Source organism: Telopea speciosissima, chromosome 7, assembly GCF_018873765.1.
Source record: "Telopea speciosissima isolate NSW1024214 ecotype Mountain lineage chromosome 7, Tspe_v1, whole genome shotgun sequence".
NCBI lineage: Eukaryota > Viridiplantae > Streptophyta > Magnoliopsida > Proteales > Proteaceae > Telopea > Telopea speciosissima.
Window position 1 is genome coordinate 26,023,149 of NC_057922.1, and position 22,040 is coordinate 26,045,188.

At 37.8% G+C, this 22,040-nt stretch overlaps 1 protein-coding gene across 1 annotated transcript; it reads right to left on the reverse strand.

The window, feature by feature from the left end:
• Positions 1-19,399: 19,399 nt before the first annotated feature.
• Positions 19,400-22,040, reverse strand: LOC122668394 (protein FAR1-RELATED SEQUENCE 5-like). Its single transcript, XM_043864966.1, has 5 exons — positions 21,962-22,040; positions 20,467-21,872; positions 19,811-20,179; positions 19,534-19,767; positions 19,400-19,450 (listed from the first exon to the last, which is right to left on the reverse strand). Exons 1-5 carry the CDS (start codon positions 22,038-22,040, stop codon positions 19,400-19,402), a joined length of 2,139 nt encoding a protein of 712 aa, XP_043720901.1.

Genomic DNA, 22,040 nt, shown 5'->3' on the forward strand with positions numbered 1-22,040 from the left:
TGCTAGATCTTCACTGACTAGTTCTCGCTGGTGCGTCACAAAGCTAGAAGTTCATCCCAAAAAATACAACATTGGGTCACCCCTAAAATAGGTGCCCTTACATTAGGACCTTAGGTGTAATTAAACTTAAACACTTCACAAATTGTAACTATAACTGTGACTTAATGACCTCAAGGTTTTACAGATTTATATTGCGTCTGATATGCATTCTTGGAATACATTCCAAGTCGATTTTGCATTCTTGGATGATAAAAAAAAATTGTTTTAATCTTCTGAGAATGTGAAATCGACCTAGAATGCATTCCAAGAATACATACAAAACACAACCTAATTTGATTAAATCGGTGGAATTGGCCAATTGACCTGGTATCGACTGGGGCTGATTTTGATTAATCTCTGTTCTATGCATAGTAAGTCTAACCGAGTTTGGCTGAAATCACCTTACACCAAGTTTCTAAAGCTGCAAACAACCGTTAGCTCGGTTGGTTGGTGACATTGCAAGTTGGTGCATGCCCCCCAGGAGGTCAAGGGATCGATTCTCCTGGATTGCATATTGTGCCAAAAAAAAGGCACCTTTCTCCCCTCCTCCCCACTTAGTTGTAGATTGTGGGCTTGTCTTTGCCTTCCCCTTAGCTTGTAGTTGGCCTATGGACCCTTGAGTAGGATAGATCGGAAAAAAAAAAAAAAAAAAAAAATTTCTAAAGCTTGCTTTATTATGATCTATCCTTGATCCCAAGGTTTTAAAATACGGAATCGGGGATTGAATCGGTCAATGACGATTCTAATTTAAAGTAGCTGGAATCGGCTGAAATAAGCGGGAATCAGCCAGAAACGGATCAGAATTGGAATGGGCCGGATCAGAATTGGATATGGTCACTCCTATTACTGGATTGGACATGTATGCGTCACCAATCAATGGCTTCTCTTCCATATTTCAGCATTCTTCAAGTCCTCTCTCTCTCTCGAGAGAGAGAGAGAGAGCGAGGGAGAGGGAGAGAGATGGGTTCTGATGAGAAACTCTCGAAGCCTTTACCGTCAGAGGGGTGGAAGGAGCGCATCTTAATTCCAACTCTAGTTGCAGGTCCGTCTCTCACAAACCCTAATTTATCTCATTCCCTTTTCTTCTCTAGTTCTCTGTTTGTTATTTTTTAATGAATTCTTATGCTTTTTATACAATCAGAATTTTTTTTTCTTTTACTTTTATAGTTTTCACATACTAGTAGCTTACTTTGGCGATCTGAATTTGAAATTTTAATGAGAACTTGTGATAATTTACCACCAATTTTCAGGGGTTGTGGGTGGAGGAGTTGGTTTGGTATCTAAGCATCGAAAAACTCACGGTCTCGCTAACATTTCTGCAACATACGCTGCTAACTTCTCCATTGTTACCGGATGCTATTGCGGTAATTGTTGAAACTTTCAGTTTCTCTGTTCACTCATTTTCTTCTTCATTGTTTGTTTGTTACTTATAGTCGTCTTTTCTTTTATGATTCTTATTGGTTGATTGTTGTGGATCATGTTCGACATGCTATTTGTTGATATCTGCCTGTTCCTGCATCTGTGGATAATTATTCCTATGAGTTCCTAGTGCGTAGCCCATTAATGAGCTGTGTGTTTCATTCTTGCCTCTCTTACTTGGGGACTATTATGACGATGATGCTAGTGAGAATGTCAGGACAATGATGGGTGTTCTTATGGTTGAGGACGATCACTTGGCATCTGCATGATGAGCTCGCCATGCATTGTTTGAAAAGGATTTAGAGCCAAGAGTAACATGATTATGGTGTTTGCTAGTTCTCTACTGCTTGATGCTAAATTTTTTTTCAGTTGATCTACAAACTGTTTGTTATGGGTTTTTGGAAAGTTGTGCTAATTGTGCTGGAAGACTTCTTTTCTGTGTTAAAGAAGTATTGGTGGAATTCTGAATTTCTATGAGAAGGAACAAAAGGCTTTTATGAAGAGAACAATTTTTCTCATTTTCCAGTTCTACATCTGTTGGCACTGCTGGCTGACTCAAGTGTTCAGCTGTATGAAATTTTGTTCAAAGTTCTCAACCTTGAAAGCACTGATTACAGAAGAAGGAACCTGTGACATTCACTGCCATTAGGTGCTAGTGAACCGGGCTTAGCAATTGATCGTAGGTATTGTGTAGCATACAGTCTGACTACACTGTTTTCCAGCTTTGCGTAAGGCCTGATTCTACCACTGACCAGTGGACCCTGATGATCTTGTAACTTGTAAGCACCATAGTTTATTCTTCTACATCTTAGTTTGAGATGAACAAGGAAGTTCCTGTCCTTGATTTTGTGTAGCATACTTTGCTCCCGTGTGGGTTTAATTCTGGAGTTTCCAATAAAAAGTCCAGCTCAAATATTATTATGTGAACTAATAGGGAAGAACCAAAACTGAGCAAAATAACTAGGTGAGGGGATTAAATGTTGTTGGTAAGGAATGATGTTTACAATTCAGTAAGCAACCATGGTTATACTTCTATGTATGTTATCCTGCTATTTCATTGTGTAATACAATTTTTTCTGAACTTTGATGTTGCAGTGTTCGGAAAACTTGTTAATTGTTTTTTTATTTTATTTTTTGGCATTTGTCCTATTTTTATCATTTGAGAATGCAAAATCGACCTAGAATGCATACCAAACACAGCATTCGACTGTGTTGGTATTTTCTTGAAATAGATTTCTGGTATAGAATTCATTTTGAAACCCAATTTTTTTTATGGATTGTTATTCATGTAACAAAGGTGGGTTACATTTGAAAAAATAACAAAATAGTTAAAGGATGAGTATGTAAACCAATTTGTAATGAACAATTGTGCACTACCCATCTTCCCCACATCCAATATGAACCTGAAGCTTCCATTGTAACTCCTGAAACTTTTTCATAATGGTGTTTTTTTGGCTTTTTGCCACTGTAATTTTGAAAATGTGTTTAAATGTCCCTCAAAAGCAGATAAAAATATCTAAAACATATAAAATGCAATAAATCTTGTTGTGAAACAAACGAATATTGTGAAAATTGGTGAACATAACGGACTATCAATAACTCTCTCTAAGGTACTCAGCAAAATAGCCTCGTAACTTTGGGAGAAGAGGTGCCTCCTCACAAAGGATCTCAGTGACCAAGCTCGGGCAACGAAATGAGATTTACGTGTATTAATAAACAATCTGATCTGCAGTAAATTTTCCATTTCATTTACTTTCACTCTTCCTTCACTTACGATTGATTTTTTTTTTTTTTATGAAATACGATTGGATTTTGTTATGTCCACACTCCTTTAATAAATAGCCTTAGTCAATAACAAAAACAAAGATGAAGTAGGAAGACAAATCCGGATTGATTTTTGGCTAAAAGCTAAAAAATTTCAGGACCCATCCTTTGTTTGGATTGAACTTTAAGAGATTCAAACAGAATTAAAAGGGAACAATACGTAAAAAAAAAGGGAATCAGATCCTCTCCATCGCGCATCTGATGGCTAGGCAGGATGCTGGGATGCATGTGGGGTGCATCCAACCATTGGATGCGCACTAGAGAGGATCCACGGCTCTCCTCCAGCTGTGGTGAGAGTTGGAGGATCCAATCCAGCAAAAATAGGGGTGGTATGGTCTTTTCACAGGTGCCCCACCCCCCCCCCCCCAAATGAACCCAAGGGGAAAAAAACTTTCCAATTGATATTTGACCTTTTAGAGCATAATCATTCTCAAACTAGATTCCAACCATCCAATCAACTTTTTAGCGGAGTACATTGCCTCTATGGCTTCTCGATGGTTTTGAGGGCTATTTTGTGATCCGATTTTAAGGCCGGGCCACATTAACGGTTGAGGGCTTGAATTATGATCCTTTGATTTTAGCTCGAGCTCTTTCCAACATTACTCAAAATATATTATGTCTATGAATCTAATTCACGACCTATTAATACATGTTGTTTGGTATGATTAATTAAGCTGGGTAACAAGTAGGGATTAGTGCCTGTCCATTCTAATGAGAAAAGTAAAGAGTTTAGGATCCATCTGTGGGCTTGAAAACAGCATCTCGGGTTAGTTTGGTCAATTAACAATGCAAATATTTTATAACTCATTCTACTGCTGGGACCTTTATTGAGAGGAAATCAGGGTGTGTGGAAACATCATCAACACTACGAATCATGTAGGCCACGTTTGTTTGACGGGGAGGATGGGGTGAGAATGTTGTGGGACTGGGTCCCATAATGTAGTGGATTGGGGAACAAGAATAGAATTTTTACTTTTTTCATGAACAGTATATTTGAATTTTTTTTTAGGTAAAAATGAACAACAACCATAGTAGTTTGTTTTTTGTGGAACTTTGGATAATATAGGGGTGGGATTTTCAAGTGCCTTTTCAGCAGTCAAAACATTTAATGTTGTTCCCTAAGTTTTTGTAAGTTTACCATCCCAGATTAAACAAACAAAGTTGAGATGGGATTTTGAAGTGCCATAACAGGAATCTCCCAGCCCCACTGAAGTTCCCGTCAAACAAACAGGGCCTTAGGAGGTGTTTGGTTGAAAATTTTTGGTCTTAGGTTGGGTTTGGACCGAACAAAATGGGTTGTGAGTTGGGCTTGGGCTTGGACTTGGGCTTGAGCTTGGTTTGCCCTCTCAATGGCCAATGCTCACTCTTATTCACCATTTAATTTAAGGAGGGTGACTTGTATCTATACAAGCAACAAAGTGAGGCTACCAATCTTAGGATGGCAACCCTTAAAATTAAAAGCACTACATTTTGTTTTGGAGAAAGTTTTTCATGTAGGGTGAAGAGAGAATTTCTTCATTTAAGGTGAATCAAAGCTATGAATATGAATATGAATATCATCATTAATTCCAGTCCCTTAGAAGTTCCAAAATACCCTTTCTCAGTCCAATCAGATGGTTAAAATCTCACGGATTGAGAGATTCTCCCTTCATCGTGGGTGAAAGGAATCTCGATCATATGCTTCTGTTTTTGTTTTGGAAACTTTTGTTTTTCTTTTTGGCAAAAGGTTTTCTGGTCGGCAGTGCAGGTAAGGGAATCTATGGTCGGGAATAATCTGATCCATGGAATTGGTATCAATAGATCTTGTCCGTTAATTGAATTCCAAAATATTATATGGTTTTGAGTGAAATACGATACTTAATACCGAAAGAAAAAAAAGAAATACGATCCCAAATACACTTCCTCTCTCTCCCTCTCTCTCTCTTGTCGAATGCTTCGTTCTCACTTTTGTTCTGAAGATTGTATCTCGGATTGAAGGCTAGGGCTTGCTTTTACCCTGTTTCTCTCACGCTTAAGAGAGAATTCTCCACAGAGGAAGAAGCGTAAAGTAGGTCGCTAAGAAGATTTGAGATTGGAAATCAACAGAGATCTTATTGCTTTAAGACTCAAGAGTTTCAACCTCCCTTGGCAGAGAACTGTAAAGGTTCGTTCGATTTATTTCTTTTACTCTCCATTGTTGTCCTTTCAAGTCTCCTCCATTATTTTTGTTATTATGGGATACCTTATTTCTTCAATCTCCAATATCTCTTTCTCTCTCTCTCTCTCTATCCTTCAACTGATCGTCTGTTTTCTGGAAAATCGGTTGCCGGAATCCGACGTGAGTCTGCTACATTTAGTTTCTCTTTTGTAATTTCTTCTGTGTTTTTTTTATTTTGGTTGGTGGACTGCACTTTCCGTTATTTATTTATTTATTTATTTTTTACTCTCAACGCTGTGTATTGGAGAAGCGGCTATGTTTCTGCCTGTTTGTTCTTTACTTTTTTGTGTTGAGATAGATTCATATCTTGTTGTTTGCCTTGCTCTTTAATCCTTACTATTTTCCCTACTCTTTTTTCTTTGAAACATTGATGCCTTTTTCTTTTTTAGGAATGTTGTATCTTTGTTCTGCTTTTGTCTTTGAGAATCTATTAGCCTGATGGGTATGACACTATAACCACTGAAATATCTGAGAGGTATTTTTGAGTGCCATTAGTGATGTATCTTTCATGCCAGATTCTTCTGAGTTGCTTTACCTTTTAGTTAAATTCACATAATACCAATTAGGAATCAAGAAACAGAGACTGCCATAGATTTGGAGTAAATGATGCCTTTCATCAAGGGAGTAATCTCATTGCCATTGTCTATCCTCTTCTCTCTTAAAACAGAACACCTTGAAGCCAAACTCTCTACAGCCATGTATTTCAATCCCCCATTCTTCCTCTACATGTATGAGACAGCATTTAAAAACAGCTCACACCATGATGAGATGTTACTTTCTATTTTCTTTATTGCCAGCTTTAGGATTGCTTCTGATAGGCCCCCAGGCCCACATGCCTTTCAATTAAGCTTTTCTTAAAGCATAAACAATAAACAAAGAGGAAGACAATGCTAAGCCTTCTAATATATCAGACCCTTTTGGGTTTTTTGTCATTCCTTTAGAAGGCAGCTTCTTCCCTAATACTATGGTCAGTAAGTGAAAAAAATCCAAAACCCTATATGACATCTAACAGGTCAGAGAAAAAATTCAATAGTAAGGGAGCCGAGTACTAAAATGCTTCGCTTGATCATGGACCGTGGATGCAAGAATAAACATTAACCGAACGGTGCTGATGTAAGTCAACAAAATATGGCATTGCTGTTCTATCATTTCTCTTACTAGGTTTTGCTCAAAACATAAGATATTGATGTAAAGGCCATAAGATTTTCTATCAAAGGAAGTAGAAAGAAGAATAAAGGAAATCCTATTCTCTTTCTCTTATCTAATTCAGGAACTGAGTACTAAGTAGACCTTCTTTCATATGGAAGGTCCCAAACAAAGTTAAGTAGTCTCTAACCCACAAGGTGTAGTGGGAAGGGGGCCATCCTCTCATGGTTTCAATTACATTACCACCTGCTTTCATTATGGCATTGTTGCTTTAATCAATTTCAGAAAAAAAATTAACTTTCTGGTGGCTTTGGATTTTTGAGTGCCATCAGTGATGTATCTTTCATGCTGAGATTATGGTCAAAACACTTCCATAGATTACATGACTTGAAAAGAAACAAGAGGGAGAAAATCATGTTTCTCAGGGCCAAGCCGTTTGTTTCTGTCAAGAGTCATTTTTATCTCTGTTATCTACTTTAAATTCTTGAGCTTCAAGAAAGAGTTTTACTTTTCACTATGACAGGCTTTTGGTTTAAGAAGAATGTCATTATGAGCCTGCACGGTACTCTTCTCTACTGGGCATTTCTGGACTTGAGAGAACAGAAGTGCTTCTAAAAGAGTGGGAAGAATTTGGGAGTTTTCCTGAAACTCAGCTTTATCGGCTTGGATGTCAAGTTGAGGACTAAGTCTGTTCTCTCATTAAGATGATGATGACTAACCAGGTCCATGTTGTTGGAGAAGCCTATGGGTATATTTATTCTCCCATTTTCCACAATGTCTGAACCTTTTCTGTACAGTTTTTTTTTTTCACTCTAGGCATTATCAAATAAGATTAATAACAGTTATTTCACTGTTGCAGTTCAGAATAGTTGGAAGTGCTGCTTTCACTGGAAGTCATATATGGATTCATCGAGAAAACGGCATGGGGGAAGGTCATCCATATGAGGTACTGCTGGAACTAGTTCTGCTCTTGACATGTCAAATTAGGAGTGTAACTTCTTATGAATCATCCGATGTTAATAAAATGCTATTGTTCTCTAGAATAAAAGTTGCTGCTTCACTTGTTGGTTGAAACATTGAAAATGGAAATTTGTGAAATAAGCTGGATTTGTTATTCCCTTTCAACGCCTTATGGCTGTCAGAATCCCTCTACTTCTTTTCTGGTTGGTATATATTTAGTATAGGAACTCGAGGGTTGGTTACAATGTTATGCATATTTGAGGAATTGATTGATTTCCATGCTGATTGATCTTCTTCTTATTTAATGATTTTTTTTCAAAGATCAGGAGTGGGTGGGTCATGTCTGGATTTGAAAACAATTTTTGTGGGGCTTATTCTCATTTTGATGCTTTCAGGTTATGGCTGAGGTGAACCACCAATTTTCAGCTGGCATGCAGGTCCCCCCCTCTCTCTCTCTCTATCTATGGTGCGATGCATTGGCTAGTTCAAGTATAAAAGCTGCCATGCAAGAGGTTTGAGTGGTGACATTTTTCAATTTTATTTTTGATTCCATTAAAATCTTCCGATCTTCAATTTCTTGTTTCAAGTATATTTCCCTTTTGAGGCAGTATATTCTACTTTCTTATCATGTTTCATCTCTAGAATTACAACAAATGAGACATTTTAGGCCTACCTTAAAACTTGTTTCAACAGAAAAAATATGGAGAAAATGGTGGTAAAAATGTATGTATTTGTATTGAAAATATACATCTACCTCCTCTATTGTCCCAGAACTAGTATCCCTTTCTCTTGAAACAATAGGGTGCTTGTACACAGGTCCATAGCTGCCCTGCCCAAGTTCTGTTGGATGTGTCAAAATTCTTGGTTTCTGAAATTGAGCTTGGACTGAGAAATGGTAGCAGAAAATCCTGCTCCATAGAAGTTAGAACATTAATTAGTCCCTCCCTGGAACTCAAGTACTGTATTGATGTCCAATTTTCATAGTGTATCTGAGTGTTCTTCATGTTGGTGCTCTTATTGTTGTTGTTCCTGTCTTTCATTTCCTTATCATTGGGTTTCTGCCTATTTTCTGTTTCTAGAAATGAAGATTTTGAAAGTATTAAAACAATTTTTTTGCATTGTAACTTAGAATTTCAAATGTCCCAATCAAAAGCCAAACTGACACTCGATGTGTTAAACTAATTAGGTTTAGATTTTAGACAAGATTGGGCTGCTTTTAGCATTATAAAATACATGTTTTTGTTCAGTCTTCTGCATGTGTCTCTTATGGCAAAACTCTTAAAATAATAACAATAATTTGTTTTTGTCCTTAAAGTGCTATATACTGTGACTGAAACAGCGTTTACACCAATTCATCATCTTCTCCATAATGCCTCATCGTTATAAAATATTCTATATCTGAATCCTTGTGGTGACTAATCAGCTTCAGTTTCTAATACTGAACACTTGAACCACTTTCTGTTTACAAGTGAAATGGTTTATGTTTATGGGTAATGCAAAGTTTTTGTCTTTGCATCCATTCTTTTCTGTATCAGTTTGCAACCCATTGGATGAGCCCCCAAAATCATACTGGTTGGACCAATCAACTTTATGTTGAAGGACTTTCTTTTGTTGTCGTACTACTAGCATCTCAATGGGGTCGTTGGGGTTATCTCCAGGTTTTAAAGGGTTGTTGCAGGGTTGCTGTACCTGTGTGTGTGTGTGTGTGTGTGTGTGTGTGAGAGGGAGAGAGAGAGAGAGAGAGAGAGATCGATCTAGAAAATGGTGCGAAAACACAGGATAGTCATGGTTTATGAAGGTAGGTGAGTCTTTAGCTCAAAAAGGAAGAGCACCTGGGTTTGTTCCTAGGAGATGATGGTTCGAGTCCATCAAGACTCTAATGTATTCATCAGTAGGTTCCTTATTAATGTCTGTATTCATCAGTAGGTTCTCTTCAATGCCTGTGGTGAACCACACAAGGCTCAGGTTATTTGAATTGCTTCAGAGGTTTACAACCACAGATCATTTACAGCAAAAGATGTATGACCCAATGCCTAGTTGATTCTCAATATGGTTTCTTGTATAAATCAGTTAATTCTAGCTATGTTCATTTTAATTTGTGTACTCAAATAAATAAAACTAGTTGAGAAATATTTTAAAATAGATTGAATAAACTATACAGAGATGTCTGTTTCTTGAGTTATCGTAAACACTGTGCCGGACACTTCAAGTTGTTGTTGTACCAGGAACAAACATCACTGTTGTTGTTGGATCTGATCCTTGATGAATTGTAATTTGAATATCAACATGATACTGCTATCTTGGATAAGTAGATTTTGTTATGATGCTCCCCTAGTCCCCACAGTGAAATAGAATGGGCATCAGTTTATGACACATACATAGCTATTCACTTGGTGGCCATGCTCATGAATCAATAGAATGGGGCTGCAGCAACAGTAGCAGGGGAAGGACTTCAAACACAAAATGCTGCAGCATTGTCCAGAGGCTCAATTGGGGCTACAACAGCAGCAGGGGAAGGACTACAAACACAAAATGATATCCAAAGAAATTTATAAAATGAAGTAGTCTTCCCAAAGGATTAAGAACAAGTCTCATTTATGATATCCAAAGAAATTTATAAAAACTGCATTACTAATTCAATAATGTAATAACTCCCCTCAATAAAATTAACATGACTGATCATACAAGGAAGCAACTAGTTCATATGATGAAAGGCCAAGAAACTAAAAAACAGACTAGATTGAATCAATTCAAGATGAAAAATCCCCCCCTCATAGTTTCAATTTTTTTGGTCAATCTCTTTCAACCTATGTACAAATAACAGGGCTAACATTAGATGAAATAAAATCGATGAAAAACACAGTAAAACCAATCTATCATACACATTGAAATGGAAACTAAATGTTCACTGTCCAGAAATAAATGAACTGTCAAATATCATCCAAAAGAAGAAACTACTAAACTCTTAAATTCCAAATGGAAAAGACTATACGAGTCCCGATGGGTTCGAACCATCATCTCCTGGAAACAAACCCAGGTGCTTTTCCTTTTTGAGCTAAAGACTCGCCTACCTCCATAAACTATGTTAGTTAAGATCTAATAAAAATTTAATGAATCACACAACATGGAATGATGTAAAGAACAAATAGAGGAAAAAACAATTCAAAAATATACATTGATCGCGCAGGCCACAGTTTGGTTCAATCTTACAAAAATGTTAACTTATTAGATGCCTTGTAGACAAGCAAGGATAGTTTACCCTATGTTTGCAGTTTGCACTCCTTGTGTGTACTAGCATGAAAATGAATCCATGTTGAATCTTAACTCACAACTCGAACTGGGTATCCTTTCTTACAGCTTACACGAAGAGCCTCATTCATAAATGTGAACTCCTAAAATCAACTTGGTTATGTTGCTCACTCTTTGAACAAAATATGCAGATAAGGAGACAGACTCAAGCAATTAATATGAACAATGATGCCTGAGACAGTGAGCCAAATGGTCCATGAAGAATTCAGTGAAATTGCATGTTTCCCACAGATGAAAGAAGAGACAGGCTTCTCAATTTTAACTAGGAAATAATTCTGTTTTAACTAGGAAAAATATGGCAAAGGCTAAGAAAATCAATCCTCTTTTTGCTATGTCACAAGATTATGGATTAATCTCTGAGATAATGGAGGAGATGAAGATCTTAAACACATGAAGACTCAGGCTGTGTTTGGTATGCATTCTTGGAATGCGATTTCGCATTCTCGGACGATAAAAACTTATGAAATCGCCCCGGAATGCATTCCAAGAATGCATACCAAACACACCCTCGGTGTCCCCCAGAAAAATACCAGTAGAGAAATACCATGAATGCAAAATCCTATTGTTACATTGTAGGTGCAGAAAAGCATTTCCTAATCCATTGTCATTCTTCACACATCATTTCCTAAGCCAAAGTCGTTTCACTTTCTGGTTCTTATCTGCATTGTAAAGAAGGCAATAGGAATCATTCATGAATCCTCTCTGGTAATTACATAGCCACTACAAAGACATTGCAACCTCAAAGGATTCACATGGATTGGAGTGTAGTACTACCCAGCATGGGGAGTCCAAATTTGAGAGAAAAGAAATAACTAAAGGCAGGTCGTCCTTCCCCAGTTTTGGTGTTTTCTACTACCGCAGTGTTTTCTACCCGTCTTTCTCATTTGCTATTTAAGGCTCTTCAACAAACGTCTTCCTCATCAGAGTACTAAGAAACCATCACACGTACAGAGAGAGAGAGAGAGAGAGAGAGAGAGTGAGAGATGTAAATTGGTTCCACCAACGATTTAGGGCAAATGGTTCCACCAACAAACATTAATCAACAAAAAGCATTTGGGGTTTGAAATACTTACATTGAGAAGAGGATGGAAGAAGATGAAAGGGGCAAATGGTTCCACCAACGATCCTCGGCTTCCGATTTGTGCGAACAACAGAGGTTGCAGAGGAGATGAAGCAGAGGAGAGGAAGAAGACAGGAGCCTTCACGATTCCATTGCAGTGAGGAGATGAAGAAGAGGAATGGAAGGAAATTTCTCACTGTTCACTGTTCCCTCGGTGCTGTTCAAGTGTTGTTCAAGGTTCCATGGCGATGAGGAGATGAAGAAGATGAGAGAGAAGCAGGGATTTCTTTTTGTTTTGAAACTTAAAACCTTTCGTTTCTATTTTCTGGTCGGTTTGGGTTTATGGTCGGTTTGGGTTTATGGTTGGCTTGCGTTTGCTGTGCTCATAAACCGGAAATACTACCACTTTTTAGAGGATTTGTAACTTGGACGTTGGATATGGATATTGACAGGTGTCAAGCTCACAGCTGCCAGCAGGACGATGGCAGGAACCTACTCGGCAGTAGAGGATCTGAATCCACTCTGCTGCCATACTGTGGCATGTTTTTTTTTGGTAGAGACTGGAGCCTGGATTTAAGAATCGGTTGACTCGGATTGGGATCGGTTGGTTGTAACTCATTTTCTTTATAATCCATCTCAATTGAACCGAATCATGGGCTAATTCCAGAATTCTACATCGATTCGATTTCTGAACCGATTTAGCCTGATTACTATGTGGATATCCCATACCTGCATGAGATCGAGATGCGTAATAGACGGGTATCGATCAAGGATTGTGGTGAGTAGTTCTGACGGAGTCGACTCATTGACGCATGCGACAATTGGGGATATTCGATTACATTCGCCGTTTAGGTTGGTAGATCCGGATCAGATCAGAATAGAATTTTAAATACATTTTCAGATCCAAGACTTAACCATATTAAATTCGGTCTGGATCAGTTTCGGTTATTTGGTCCGGATCAGTTCCAGTTATTCAATCCGGCTCCGTAATTTGATACTTGGTTAATCGTTATTCATTGACACCTTTGTCGACTCATGGACACCAAGCTGAAACCGAAAAGTTCTCATTGGATTGCTCTTGGTTTCTCTAAAAACCACATCAAAACCAAAAAAACCCGACCCGACCCATTGACACCCCTTATTGTGAGTTTTTACCTCAAATAAAGACTCGTTCAATTTTCTAAAATCTAGTTTGTTTATACAAGTATGATCAGGGCATTTGGATAGTTCGGACGGAGTCGACTCATTGACGCATGTGACAATTGGGGATATTCGATTACATTCGCTGGTTAGGTTGGTAGATCCGGATCTGATCGGAATTGAATTTTAAAGACATTTTCAGATATTCAAATCCAAGACTTAACCATATTAAATTCGGTCCGGATCGGTTCCGGTTATTTGATTCGGCTCCGTAATTCGATACTTTGTTAATCATTACTCATTGACACCCTTGTCGACTCATGGACACCGAGCCGAAACCAAAAAGTTATCATTTAATTGCTCTTGGTTTCTCTAAAGACCACATCGAAACCAAAAAAACCCGAGTCGACCCATTGACACCCCTTATTGTGAGTTTTTACCTCAAATAAAGACTCGTTCAATTTTCTAAAATCTAGTTTGTTTATACAGTATAATCAGGGGATTTGGATAGTTCGGACGAAGTCGACTCATTGACGCATGTGACAATTGGGGATATTCGATTACATTCGCTGGTTAGGTTGGTAGATCCGGATCCGATCGGAATCGAATTTTAAAGACATTTTCAGATTTTCAGATCCAAGACTTAACCATATTAAATTCGGTCTGGATCGGTTCCGGTTATTTGATCCGGCTCCGTAATTCGATACTTTGTTAATCATTACTATTGAGCCGATTTCTTATTTCTTTTGCTTCAATATCCATCTTGAATCGAACCGATTCATGGAACGATTTCTTATTCATTTTCTTCAATATCGATATTGAATCGAACCGATTCATGGGCCGATTTCTTATTCATTTTCTTCAATATCCATCTTGAATCGAACCGATTCATGGAACTATTTCTTATTCATCTTCTTCAATATCGATCTTGAATCGAACCGATTCATGGGCCGATTTCTTATTCATTTTCTTCAATATCCATCTTGAATCGAACCGATTCATGGGCCGATTTTGTATTCATTTTCTTCAATATCCATCTTAAATCGAACCGATTCATGGACCGATTTCTTATTCATTTTGTTCAATAACCATCTTGAATTGAACCGATTCATGGACCGATTTCTTATTCATTTTCTTCAATATTCATCTTGAATCGAACCGATTCATGGAACGATTTCTTATTCATCTTCTTCAATATCAATCTTGAATCGAACCGATTCATGGAATTCGTCTTCTTCAATATCAATCTTGAATCAAACTGTTTCATGGGCCGATTTCTTATTCATTTTCTTCAATATCCATCTTGAATCGAACCGATTTCTTATTCATCTTCTTCAATATCCATCTTGAATCGAACCAATTCATGGGCCGATTTATTATTCATTTTCTTCAATATCCATCTTGAATCGAACCGATTCATGGACCGATTTATTATTCATTTTCTTCAATATCCATCTTGAATCGAACCGATTCATAGACCGATTTATTATTCATTTTGTTACATCTGAATATTTCTTTGGCTTAGCACAAGGCCACCCTTTTTTTTGGGGGGAGAAGTAGAAGGCCAACCTAAATCCCATAAAGGATTATCGTTTGGGTCCCACCCTTCTTTTTGGGGGGAGAAGTAGAAGGCCAACCTAAATCCCATAAAGGATTATCGTTTGGCTCTCTCTCTCTCTCTCTCTCTCTGCTTTAACACCTCATTAATTAATGGCCCTTAATTAATTATTTTGATATGAACAACTGACCACTACTAACGTAACCAGTGCTAACTTAACCACAAGTGGAATTATCAAAAAGGCCTTTTGATCTGCCCGTTTGCGTCTCTCTCTCTCTGCCTTAACAAGTCATTAATTAGTCTTTTGTTCGATAAGAACAACCCATTAAAAGCCTAAAACCCTTCATCATGTGGAACCGTGAGATAAGGGATGTGTACGTAAAAGACTAGATAAGTAAGAGATTCAAGGGGTTGATTTGTATTGAAGTATCAGTATGAATGTATACAACTGTTGGAGAGAGTTTTAACTCTAATAGAACAGTTGAGTGGTTTACATGACATCAAAGACGTTAGATTGCTTTTGATTGAGTGGTTCCTTTGGATAAGGAAATCAGTCTATACAAGATATAGACATCACTTATGTATTTCATTATACAACGTCTTCTCGTTAGTTATTAAAATTATTTTTTTTTTAGTAGTAGAACGTTAGTGATTTATTTGAGACTGGTTATTGAACGGTTGATTTGACAGGTGTAATTCTGTTATTAGGAAGCTCAATCGCATCCCTTACCTTCCACTGTTATACTCTCTCACTTGTTTGCTCCTGGCCGTTTGAAATCTCTCTAAAACTGGTGCTTTAATTACTCATTGACACTCATTTCATATTTCAGAAAACGTTTTGGGAAGACGAAGCATTGATGGCTCCATGTGCGCTGGTAATTGGTAAAGGCAAATTGGGAAGCCAAATAATCTGTTTTACAACTCATTGAAAGAGTAGAATTTAAAACGTTTTCTTATTTTTTGATCAAAATTCAATTCAATAGGAATGATTTCAGTCTACTTCAAATCTAGGAAAAGAAAAAGGGATAATTTTGGAGAAGTAAAGAGACAGAGAGAGAGAGAGACAGAGAGAGGGCGGGGGAGAGGGGGGAGGGGGGAGGAGGGAATATATTAATCTGTCCTTCGTTCTATTAGTTAGGACGTTATAGGCAAAAAGTTCAAAGGATGGAAGGATATCAGTCTGATTCTAAAATGGAGATGTCTTCCCAAAGTCTGAAAGGATATCACTCTGACTCCGGCCTTCATGGAGTGAGCAAGAAGATAAGGTCAATGGAAACCAAGAGTAGCGAGGGAGATCCCTTCAAACCCAGGTTTGACAAAGGAGTGAAGTTTCATGAAGGAGAGACCAAGAAGAAGAAAAGGCCTGCTGAAACTAAGCTCGACAAGGAGAAGCTGCGTCGCAAGATCGAGAAGTTTAAGTTGATGTTACGAAAGCTGAAAGAAAAAAAAAACAGGAGAAAGGAGGTGTTGTGCTTAAGAAGATCAAAAACGAGGTTAATGTGGAACTAAAGAAAGGTGCTGTTGCGGTGAAGAAGATCAAAAAAGAGGATACGGTGGAACTGCCACACACGCCTAACAAACCTCTAATCCGGATTGAACGGGGGAGCTCATCCTTGAAGCCAATTTATGTGCACGATCCGAAGAAACATCCCAAATCTCCTATATTCATTAATCTGTCTGACCTTGAAGATGAAGATAACCTAGTTGGAGGACATGTTGATCCATCGGTTTTCCACCCTTGCTTCTACATGGATGACTGTGGAGGAAGTGAAGCTGAAATTGAAGTTGGAAATGGAGTTGAAATTGAAGATGTAAATGAAGGTGGGAATGGAGTTGAAATTGAAGATGCAAATGAAAGTGGAAATGGAGATGGCTTTGGAGGAAGTGGATCGGATTAAGCTACTTTTGGTTATTTTGGTCTTTTTGTTTTGTAAACCTTAGAACTGATGGGTGGTGTTTGGAATCAGATTATCGTTTCGCTTTGTAGTTTTTGTTTTTTTTTTTAGTTGTCCAATCTAAGCAGTAACATATTGAACAATGGGTATTTTCTTTTGGCTTTGGGTGAAAATCTTTGTACTTTGCTCGTTTAAGGAGCAACATATTTGAAGTTAAGGTTTTGCAGTTTTATATGGTTTGACTTGTGATGGTTATCTCTTTTTGCACATCGGCTTATCATCAGCAAATTATTAATCAGTCAAGGGCTCCTCTTGATCCATCCATTACAGGTTTAAAGGGGAAGTCTGCTTCCACATCTTCGAACCCTTTAGGATTAGTTTATTTCAATGTGATATTCCCAACTGAATAGGGATAGAATGAGAAACCGAATCGGGATAGAATTGAGAAACCAATTGAATTTGAATTGTGGTATTTCCTAGGAAATTTCTGAGGACAATAAAATATGCATGGAACTCACTGTTACCACTTAATAGCATTGCACAATAGCCTAAAAGAACCGGCCAAGCTTCAATCATGAAGCCAAAAAGTTCTTGAATTTTTTTAACCGATTTCAGAACTCTATTCAAAACTCAGTTGTGAACCCAATCCATCCAGCCTTTTGCTGTTTGTGGAGTGATTTGTAATCTCTTTTCTAGTCCATAAATGTGTCATCCTTACCGTTTGGGTTGGTGCTTAAAGGATATGGGACTTCCATGGAACCAAAATTTGGGCAAGTCCAAGAGAAATTAGAAGATACAAAGTGTTCCAATTTATAATTAGATGATATTCCATCTATCAATCATAATGAATCCAATCCGAATTAGCATATTATATGATAAATAAAACAGTGGATGGTTGTGTCAAAGAGCAATCAATTACAAAATATGTTTCTCCATGAAGCTGCAGAAATCCAACTGGGTATTCAATACGGGTAATCAATTTACGGGGTGGGGCTTGTCATTAGGGCATAATCGAGGGGAGGGGGTAGTCATTTACTCCCCAAAAAAAAAAAAAAAAAATCCATGTCATGAGAGCCAAACAAAAATTACAGCAATTCCAATTGCCAACTTAAAAAAAATTAGTTTAACACATCATGAGTTTTAACTTAAAAAAAACACTTAGACAGCATAATGTGTTTGTCCAGGAACCCTTGCTCCCGAACTTCATGCCATGAACCAGGGGAGGAGGTGGGGCTTGTCATTAGGGCATAATCAAGGGGAGGGGGGAGTAATTTACTAAAAAAAATACAGCAATTCCAATTGCCAATAACATCTCATGAGTTAAACTTGAAAAAAAAAAATTACAGCAACTACAGAGCATCATGTGTTGTGTTTCTTCATGAACCCTTGGTTCCGAAATACTCTTGTATCCGAAATACTCTCCAGCATATGTATCTCCATTCCTGAGTAACAAAATACTTAAACAACAGATTGCTTTTAATTAAACTTACAAACAGAAAAATATAATAAAATAACCCAAATGCAGGACAGAACCCACCTAATAACAGGAAAAATACAGCAACTACAGAGCATAATGTCATGAGGGCACAATCGAGGGGAGGGGGGAGTAATTTACTCAAAAAAAAAAAAGATATATATATTACCATGGCAATTACCAAAAAAAAAAATAAAATTGCAGCAATTCCAATTGCCATTAATAAAAGTTTCACATCTCATGAGTTTAACCAAAAAAAAAAATAAATCCAGCAACTAGAGAGCATAATGTGTTTCTTCATGAACCCTTGGTTCAGACCTTCATACCTTGAATCATCATAACAGCAGCCATTGGCAAAGTCAAACCCCAAACCCATAGATCTTGTATCCGAAATACTGTCTAGCATATGTATATCCATTCATGAGTAACCAAATACAACAAGTACAGAGCATAATGTCATGAGGGCATAATCGAGGGGAGAGAGGAGTAATTTACTAAAAAAAAAAAAGATATATATATTACCATGGCAATTACCAAAAAAAAAAAAAAATTACAGCAATTCCAATTGCCATTAATAAAGTTTAACATCTCATGAGTTTAACTTAAAAAAAAAAACATCCCAAATGGAGGACAGAACCCACCTAATAACAGAAAAAATACAGCAACTACAGAGCATAATGTCATGAGGGCATAATCGAGGGGAGGGGAGAGTAATTTACTAAAAAAAAAAGATACATATATTACCATGGCAATTACCAAAAAAAAAAATAATTTACAGCAATTCCAATTGCCATTAATAAAGTTTAACATCTCATGAGTTTAACTTAAAAAAAAAAAATATCCCAAATGGAGGACAGAACCCGCCTAATAACAGAAAAAATACAGCAACTACAGAGCATAATGTCATGAGGGCATAATCGAGGGGAGGGGGGAGTAATTTACTAAAAAAAAAAGATACATATATTACCATGGCAACTACCAAAAACAAAAATTGCAGCAATTCCAATTGCCATTAATAAAAGTTTAACATCTCATGAGTTTAACCAAAAAAAATAAATAAATACAGCAACTAGAGAGCATAATGTGTTTCTTCATGAACCCTTGGTTCACCTTCATACCATGAATCATCATAACAGCAGCCATTGGCAAAGTGATACCCCAAACCCATACATCTTGTATCCGAGTCTACCATATGTACCACCATTAATGAAACAAAAAAATTTATGCTGTACCTTTCTTATGTAAGAAATAAAAAAAGACAGAAGTAGATTGACAGTGCAACCGGGGTGGGGGTTGGGAGGAGGAAGTAGTAGGAAGAAAGTGACAACACACATGAGATCAAACATACCAGACCAGACCAGAAATCTCTCTCTAATATCTATTCTTCATTGCACTGGCCATTGAAATCATTTGCCGATGCTGATACTACCTGAACAAACATAAGGCACAGTCCACATCAATAGTATTGCACTAAAAAGTACTAACACAAAACCAAATTTCTTAGAAACAAACCTTCTTACAAGTGGACTTGTTATGCCCTAACTCCTTACAGTTGCCACATCTATTCTTCCTTCCACTTGTCATCTCCATTGGATGTTTACTACGACTTTCATTAGGCCGACCCTTTGTAACCACATCCATAGGAATATGGAGATTACGATATAGGTCATGTGTAGCATTGACAGAGGGTTGTGGGTCAACACCAAAAGTTTGTGAATTGGATTCACCCATTGCTTGTAAGATTTTCTGATTCACAATCCCCAATGCAACCAGTAGCGTAATCACATGCCTCTTGTGAACCATCGATTGTGGCTATCAAACGCCTAACGGCATCTTGGAAAGCCCACATACTTGTTATCGATCCAAAACCTCCATCACTTACTTCTTTGTGACTCGACAAATAATGCCTTGCATCCATGGTCCACCGTTTTAGGAGATATTGGGAAGGTATCTCCTTGAGGTCCGTCTTATGGAAGACTCGCAAGATGTGTTTGCATAACAAACCCATAAACTCAAACAATTTACAGCTACAAGTGACAACACCGGCATCAAGGTCAAACCAAACTTCACACTTATACTCTTCGGGAACATCAAAGGGACCCACCAAATATTTTTGCTTTTGACCATGTACTTCCATTAACGAGGTGTCAATCCTAGTCTGCATCAATGTTTCTTAAAGATTTCAAAAATCTTCCTTGTGTACACTTTAGATGCATGCACCTCCAAAGGACTGCCAACTAACAATGGAGGGTTTGTGTTTATACAAGCAAAATTACTACCGACTTCCCTCTCCCGACGTCTCTCTACAGCCCTTTCGTATTGTCGGTGCAAACTTGTACAATGGGATTGATTGCTTAAAGTAACCGCGAAAGTAATAGTTCATCCCCTCGCTTCTTTGTGTAGATGACATGCCGCAAAGAAAGTACCTCTTAGATATAGTGGTACCCAATGCACCCGTTGCTCGTACATTTTCTTCAGCCATGCATGTTCAACGAGATTATAATTTACTAATAACTCTTGCCAACGTGTCTCAAATTCAATCTCCGTCTCACTACCGTATATACACCTCCCAAAATCCTGTTTGAATGACTGACTCGTCCCATACAAATGGCTCAAGTGTTCCATGCAATGTTTTTGCACATGCCAAGAGCAATACCTATGCTTTGCCCTAGGAAACACATGTGGAATGGCCCTCAACAATGATGGACGTTGGTCTGTAATAATTGCAACTGGTGGTCGATCCCCCATTGCTTTCAACCACGTAGAGAATAACCAAATAAACGACTCAATTGTCTCATCAGCTACCAACCCACATCCAAACAAAATACTTTGACCATGATGATTTACTCCGGTAAAGGGACCAAACGGGAAGTGATATCGATTCTTCTTGTATGTTGTATCAAATACCACTACATCCCCAAATACATGATATGCAGCCCTCGCCGCCCCATCAACCCAAAAGATACCCCGTATAGTACCATCATCTGTTGTAGCCATTTTGCAAAAGAATTGAGGATCACACAGTTTGGAATGGTGCAAATATTCTATTAACTTTTTTAAGTCCATCCCAAGAAACTTCTGATTTTGTCTCTTCATAAAATTCTTAAATGCCAACTCTGGCAAACCCACCTGGGAGGCCCCACCAGACATAGATTTCACAACCTCATAAATAGTTGCCGGTCCAATACCACAATCATCTAGAGTGTTTGCAATCTGTACAACCAAGTCTGAGAGCCATTGATGTGAGCGAAGCCGATAAATTTCAGCGGGTTCCACGAGGCTATGGTTGTGGGCTGAAATAAATTGGTCAACAACCAAGCCCCCTTCAATTGATTTTACCCGCAAACGAGCAGGACAACCAACTCTACTATCAGCTCGACGAGTAACATCTTTCCCTTCTTGTCTTTTATCTTTGCAATCCTTAAAACCTTCCCTACTACAAACATACATGCGAGACAAGACATCCCCATCCACGTCCATTCCTTCTTTCCTTTTCCTTGACCTCTCCACTTTAGATTTCCGAACACTAAATCCCATATTCCGAGCATAATTGTTATAAAATTCATATGCAGCGTTTGCATTGGCAAAATACTTCCCAATACATAGTTCCTCATTATGCTCAACAGGATTGTCAAAGTGTTCCGTTGGATCATCAACAAACAAATTTTCTCCCCCATCACCATTCTCACTTGGTTCATCCACAAACACATGATCTACTATATTTCCATTTGTTATATCACTTCCATCATCAACTACCATGTCCCTACTATTTAATTCCTTTTCAATATCTTCCACATCTAATCGAAGAGCTTCCTCCATATCAGAGAGACCTTCATTAGCATACGCATCCTCTACAAAATGAAACACACAGCTAAATGCATCAGAGGGACCTTAATTTCTATTTGTTGTCATTTCAATAGCATTTCAAGGTAAAACTTACCTAAGTCTCTATATGGTATAATAACCTCCGCCATAGATCCATCGACAATAGTATACGATAATCCATCGTCATGTTCCAT

Bases quoted from the DNA above. Each gene is read 5' to 3' on its own strand.
- LOC122668394 (XM_043864966.1), bottom strand. From the start codon at position 22,040: ATGGAACATGACGATGGATTATCGTATACTATTGTCGATGGATCTATG. The intron at 19,768-19,810 runs GCATGTGATTAC...ATTGTGAATCAG, and splicing joins CAATCGATGGTTCACAAGAG to AAAATCTTACAAGCAATGGG. The intron at 19,451-19,533 runs GTTTGTTTCTAA...ATGTTTGTTCAG, and splicing joins ACAAGTCCACTTGTAAGAAG to GTAGTATCAGCATCGGCAAA.